The sequence below is a fragment of the Malus domestica genome, chromosome 10, assembly GCF_042453785.1.
Source record: "Malus domestica chromosome 10, GDT2T_hap1".
Lineage (NCBI taxonomy): Eukaryota > Viridiplantae > Streptophyta > Magnoliopsida > Rosales > Rosaceae > Malus > Malus domestica.
The window spans coordinates 25,969,598-25,975,195 of NC_091670.1; the positions used below are offsets into that span (position 1 = coordinate 25,969,598).

At 36.8% G+C, this 5,598-nt stretch overlaps 2 protein-coding genes across 3 annotated transcripts; one reads left to right on the forward strand and one right to left on the reverse strand.

Annotated features, from left to right (window-relative positions):
• Positions 1–1,168: 1,168 nt before the first annotated feature.
• Positions 1,169–4,253, forward strand: LOC103445338 (uncharacterized). 2 transcript variants are annotated; one of them, XM_008384335.4, is made up of 2 exons: positions 1,169–1,511; positions 3,079–4,253. In XM_008384335.4, the coding sequence occupies exon 2, from the start codon at positions 3,184–3,186 to the stop codon at positions 4,117–4,119; it is 936 nt and encodes a 311-aa protein (XP_008382557.3). In that variant the 5' UTR covers positions 1,169–1,511; positions 3,079–3,183; the 3' UTR covers positions 4,120–4,253. The 2 variants fall into 2 exon arrangements, with proteins under 2 accessions (XP_008382557.3, XP_008382558.3); XM_008384336.4 differs by lacking the exon at positions 1,169–1,511 and adding an exon at positions 2,679–2,848.
• On the reverse strand, positions 4,190–5,066 carry LOC139188440 (serine carboxypeptidase-like 20). The gene is made up of 4 exons (XM_070805825.1): positions 4,936–5,066; positions 4,651–4,764; positions 4,521–4,566; positions 4,190–4,402 (listed from the first exon to the last, which is right to left on the reverse strand). The coding sequence occupies exons 1-4, from the start codon at positions 4,989–4,991 to the stop codon at positions 4,319–4,321; spliced, it is 300 nt and encodes a 99-aa protein (XP_070661926.1). The 5' UTR covers positions 4,992–5,066; the 3' UTR covers positions 4,190–4,318.
• Between the last annotated feature and the right edge of the window lie 532 nt (positions 5,067–5,598).

Genomic DNA, 5,598 nt, shown 5'->3' on the forward strand with positions numbered 1-5,598 from the left:
CCTATATATAATATGGACTCATTGTAATGGTAAATTGGAATTCGAGTGTGCGAACTATAGGCTTTTCTCCGTTTTAAATGTGGTAAGGAAAGATTGAACCAACAAATCCGTAAATTTGTGACAATTCGAAATTGATTGTCAAATTGATACTATCACGGATCCAAACCAACAAATCCCTACATTTATATGTAAAATATTATTTTGGGTAAATTTTGTATAAAATCAATAAAAAGTTACAATATTAACAATAGATCAACAATATTTATATTAATTATAAATAGGTCAATCATGTATTATAATACTTAAATGCCTTTAAAATAAACAATAATTACAAAATCTGCCACTACAGCTGTCACCCACTTGAAATGACACACTGTTTCTCATATATTAATATTTTGGAATATGTCAATACGAATTCAAACACTACAATGTAGTGTCTATTTCTTGATTTTGTTTTTCACATTTGGATTCAGACGTTGCGTTGCAGTGTCCACTTCCTAGTTTTGTTTTTCCCATCATTCATCATGCGACTCTTGATTTTTTTACATTTGGATTCAAACACTACAATGCAGTGTTTGTTTCTTGGTTCAATTTTTATATTATTTTTACATTTGGAGATAGATTCATTTCCTGACTCAGTTTTTTTTTTTTTTTTTTTTTTTTTTTTTGACATTTTGATTAAGATACTGCAATGCGGTAACCCTTTTTTGAATTTGTTTTTTATGCAGTATCTGATTTGGGCTTCAATTAAAACATGTCGAAAACCAATTTGTCTTTCGTTATCCATGGCTAATCCCATTGATCATTGTAAATGGAAAAGTGTGCAAATCCGAAAGGGAAGTCCTACTGCATTGTCACATTTGGATGTAAATGGAAAAGTGTGATTGTTTGTATGCTAACAAGCAACAAAGCGATAACTGTGTCCATATTCAAGTGTTACAAAAATCTAGTTACAAATAAACTAAAAATCAAAGTGAGTTGGGCATGCTTGAAAATGCAATCTCAGTTTCAAGCCCATCAAATTGGGCACCTCCCTAAATTCCTTTCAAATTTACTGTCAACGTCTGAAACATATAAAGCAGCACCAAAGTTTCCGTCAATTCGAAATGTGAGACCAATCCAATAATCCATACAACAAAAAGATGCATACCCAAATCAAAATCAATCAAAACACATTGGAAAATCATCGCAAACTAAACGGAAAACAAAACCCACCAGGAAGAAACTCACAGATTGAGCTATCAAAAAACGAAAACAAAGCCGACCCAGATGAGAAAAACCGAACCTTTTCAACAGGAAGAGTAAAACAAGCCGTGTCAACAGCGGCCACAAGGAGGAGGAGGAGGAGAGCGATCCTGAGCGCGAAACCCCAAGTGAACGCCGTGGAAAACCTCCGACCCCAAGACCTGCACTCGTCGTCGTCGTCGTCGTCGTTGTAAATAGGTTGCTTCAACGACAAGCGAGGCCTCAATCCCCAAGGGTTTGCCAGATTTGATTCGGCTCCAAAAGATGTGAGCTTCCTGCCTCTTTTTTTCTGGGTACCCACTGTTTTTGTTTCCTTGCGTTCTTATCTTATCTGCCTGATTAGATTGAGAAATCTTCCGAGATTAATTGGGAATTTCAGATGATTAGGAAGGCACAGAAAGTCGTAGAAAAATTACTGATTAAGTAATTGTATAACTATTTATATGGGCTTGACACCATGTAACATTTCTTATTGACCTATATCTAATTAACAAAAATATTTCATTGATTAAGTTCAAAAATAAAATTAACCATTGATATATGATTCATTAGTAAAAATTTTATTGACCTTTTACTAAATTTCCTTATTATTTTTGTAAAATCATTAATTCCCCTTTACAATTTGCTTAGAATTAATTGTGTACATTAAACATTTAAATGAGGGTATGTTAGGCATCTGAAAAATTTTAAATGGGTATAGTCAAACATAATTAATGAATTTGCTTATTTAGAGTCTAGTCAATGAGTTTTATTCGAGCAAAAAACGTATTTTGGGTTTTATATGGAAAAAATTGAATTTCAAGGGTTAAAGTTATATTTTCAGTTTTTCTTCTAATCACAAAAACAAATGTTCAAATCCAAACATAAATCTCATTTAGACATATGAGCGGAGGTGTATTCAATTGAGAATGTGAGAAATTTTAATGGATTTATAAATCCATGGATTTTTATGGAGTTTAATTGATTTGTAGAGATTCCATATAAAATTTTGATTCAATTCCCTTGAAATCTCATGGGAAGAGGTGAGATTTGTAGATGCTTAAAATACACTACGAAATCTCTCTAATTCTCTCTAATTCCTCAACTTTCTCAAATTCTTTATAATCAATTTCTAATTGAATACACCTGGAATGTTATAAACTTCTTTAAAATTCTAATTGAATACACCCAGATTTCTAAGGATTTTAATAAACTATCTTAAAATTCTAATTGAATACACCTAAAATTTCAGAGAATCACTTGAAATCCTGATTGAATACCCCTAGATTCATTAAAAGAATTAAAATCCCTTAAAATCCCAATTGAATACACCCCCTAAGTTAGGGAAAATCATTCCTATTCAGTGTAGGATTAGTAAACATGAAACCAAAACCCTATATATATTCATTCACCACATCAACAATTTCACCCACCACAATCTTTGCGTCCTAATATTTGGTTTGAGCTTGGAACTTCTCACGAATCACGATGAACGTACACCGCCAGAAGAACGCACAACGGCAGAAGGGTTCGGGTGCGTCGATCGTGACGAGAGCAAGAGAGAATTCGGGTGCGTCGATTGTGCCGAGAGCAAGAGAGAAACGTCCGCCGCTAAGAGAGAGAGGTATACCTTATGATCAGATTGATGTCTCAGACATTGATTTTTTCATTTACTTGGCTCCGAAACCGGAAGAGATTGAGCTTTCCTCTCACTTGAATCGGTTGTCTTGGTCGAAGGGGTCCGATCGAGAGGCGGCGCTGGCCTCGTTAATCAAGCGATTAATTAAAAAGGATTTCATGGATGATTATGACTATCTGGAAGGAAATTTAATAACTTTTACATTTTTTCTACAGAGATGCTTTAATTTCCAGAAAAAGGATTCGGCTTCCCTCTTAGAGAAGCAGCTTTCGCTTCATACCATAGGCTTGCTGGCCCTGATCGTCGAGGGCGAGGATAAAATGTCCGAAATCTACGGACAGTTGCTTCCCCTGATTTCCATGTCTCTGGAATCGGGACATGAACCGGCGGTGAAGCTGCTGCAATGCTTGGCTGTGGTGAGTTTCTTTGGTGCAACTAACTCGGAGGAGACTGAAAGTGCAATGCAGGTTGTTTGGAATTTTATCAGTGCTCCGGAATCTGCGAAAGAGCTTTTGCCAGAGGTTCTGGTTGCCGGAATATATTCTTGGATGTTTCTTCTTACAAGCATGGAGGGCTGGCGGCTCAGCTACAACTACTGGAATGGGGCGATTTCTTACTTCTGTAATCTGTTAGAGCACGCCGATAAATCAGTATGTGTGGCGGCTACTGAAGCTCTAGCTTTGATATTTGAGACTGGTAGTTTGGACAAGTTCTGGAGATCTGAAGAAAAGGATCCGAGCGCGATCAAGTATTCGGATTTGCAACAATTGCTGACAGGGAATGTTTTGACGAAACTCAAGTCTGTTTACCCAAACATGGGAGGTGATGTGAATGCTGCGAAGAAAGTCCGCCAAATTATGATTTATTTTCAGAATTTTTGCTGCCCGGGAGCATCTGTAGCGGTCAATGGGATTGATCTGAAGTTATCGTCATGGTACCAGATGATTCAGTGGCAGTTTTTGAAGGGTTTTATAGCTGACGGGTTTGAACTACACATGAAGGAAAATGAGAAGCTGTGGAGGGTGTTCAATTTTGATCCATACGAAGTCGCCGAGGTTGGTGAAGAATTGTATGCGTCTACTACTGATAAGAGCAGGACCCGTTTCTTTTTACCGAAAGAAAGAGATCCGTACTTGCTAACGAAGGAAGCTACAAAGAAGGAGAGGGTTTGGAGGAACTCTCATTTAGACAAGGCGAGAACGCAGTTGATGAACAAACAACGCCGTTTGTCGCAGGAACTGAACAGCTGGATCTAGTTCATGGCAGAGTTGTTAGCTTTAATTCTTGTTTGTTAGCATTTCAGAGATAATATCTAGAGAAAGAATGTTAGCAGAGTCAATGTAAAAGTAGTTTAATTCAATAGTAATGCAAACATTTCTTTTTCTGACCATATGATTTATTCTCTCTAAAATTTGTGTAGCATAAGCAATAAATAGCAACATCGCTCTCGTTCTCTTATTGTGGTTTTCCAGCCAAAAACCGGCTAAACAAATCAAACGCCTCTCGTGGTTTGTACTCTGGAACCGTATGTCCAGACCCCTGCACCAATACATTAGAACGAATGTATTAAAATCGCAACTGAATCCAATCAAAAGGACCAGCTAGTACAGTTTCAGTATAGCCTATCGTAGAAAGAAAAACATTTTCGTGCGCTGACCTTTACAGTTAGAAAGGTGAGGTTATTCTCGTAACCCTGTGTGTACCTGCGGCCATTTACATTCGATTATTCACTACACCAGTACCATATTTCACAATGTTTGATGTCGGAAATATGTAATAGTATTTACCCAGCAACTTGTCCGTTCGAAGTCCATGGCCTCCATTCATCCACAATCTTATAACCAAGTGATCTAGTCCATGCTTCACTCCCAGTGAAAGGAACACACATATCATGATCACCGCTGCCACAAAAAAATCGAACAGGAATGCATATCAGTTATAACATTCAATTTTCATTTACTTCTCCCATTTTAGCGCAATCAAAGCGAAAATTGTAGCGAAGGTGAAAAGAAAGCTTTAGAGAATTTTCGACAGGCATGACTTTAATAGATGACATTGTAATTGGAGATTACCTATATATAAGTGCCCGATAACCCTTTGCAGTGAGGTTCTTGTGGTACTTGATCATACTTCCAGAATCATGATAAAATTCAATTCTGCTTGTGCATAATTCCCATGAAAAACCCTACATAGTGCAAAAAGGATTTCAAAAAGCTACAACGCTTCTGCAGTCGCATCACCTAGAAGGGAGATTTTAAATGCTTCTGGCTGATCAACTGTGTGTACACCAGTCAATGCCTCGGGAGATGATGATAAGGAACACTTAATCGTATCTTGATGCATATGTTGCTCTGCACAATTGAATGGTTGGGGCAGAGTTTCTTCTAGAATTTCATAACCCTGAAAGCATAAAACCCATTTTCAAACCGCATGTTAATCGAAAATTAGTTCAAGAAAAACAATGTTGAACCAATAAAACATATCTTGAATTGCTAAGTAGCTTGTTAGAAAAGAGTGTAACAAGGAATAAGCTCAAACTTTTGAAACCAGTCAAACAAACGAAAATCTCAGAAATTGCTCAGAACATCCAATGTAAAAATGGATTCCATTAACCTCAAATCTTACTAGAAGATTCAATAGCATAGAATACTTAAGAAATTAAACCATGTTAGTTGTGTACCACTGAAAATGAGTAGATCTATACCTCAGGATGGGATTTTGAAATCTCTCCAAGC

Bases quoted from the DNA above. Each gene is read 5' to 3' on its own strand.
- LOC103445338 (XM_008384335.4), top strand. From the start codon at position 3,184: ATGTCCGAAATCTACGGACAGTTGCTTCCCCTGATTTCCATGTCTCTG.
- LOC139188440 (XM_070805825.1), bottom strand. From the start codon at position 4,991: ATGATCAAGTACCACAAGAACCTCACTGCAAAGGGTTATCGGGCACTT. The intron at 4,765-4,935 runs GTAATCTCCAAT...TTTTTGTGGCAG, and splicing joins TATCGGGCACTTATATATAG to CGGTGATCATGATATGTGTG. The intron at 4,403-4,520 runs GTCAGCGCACGA...GTATTGGTGCAG, and splicing joins TCACCTTTCTAACTGTAAAG to GGGTCTGGACATACGGTTCC.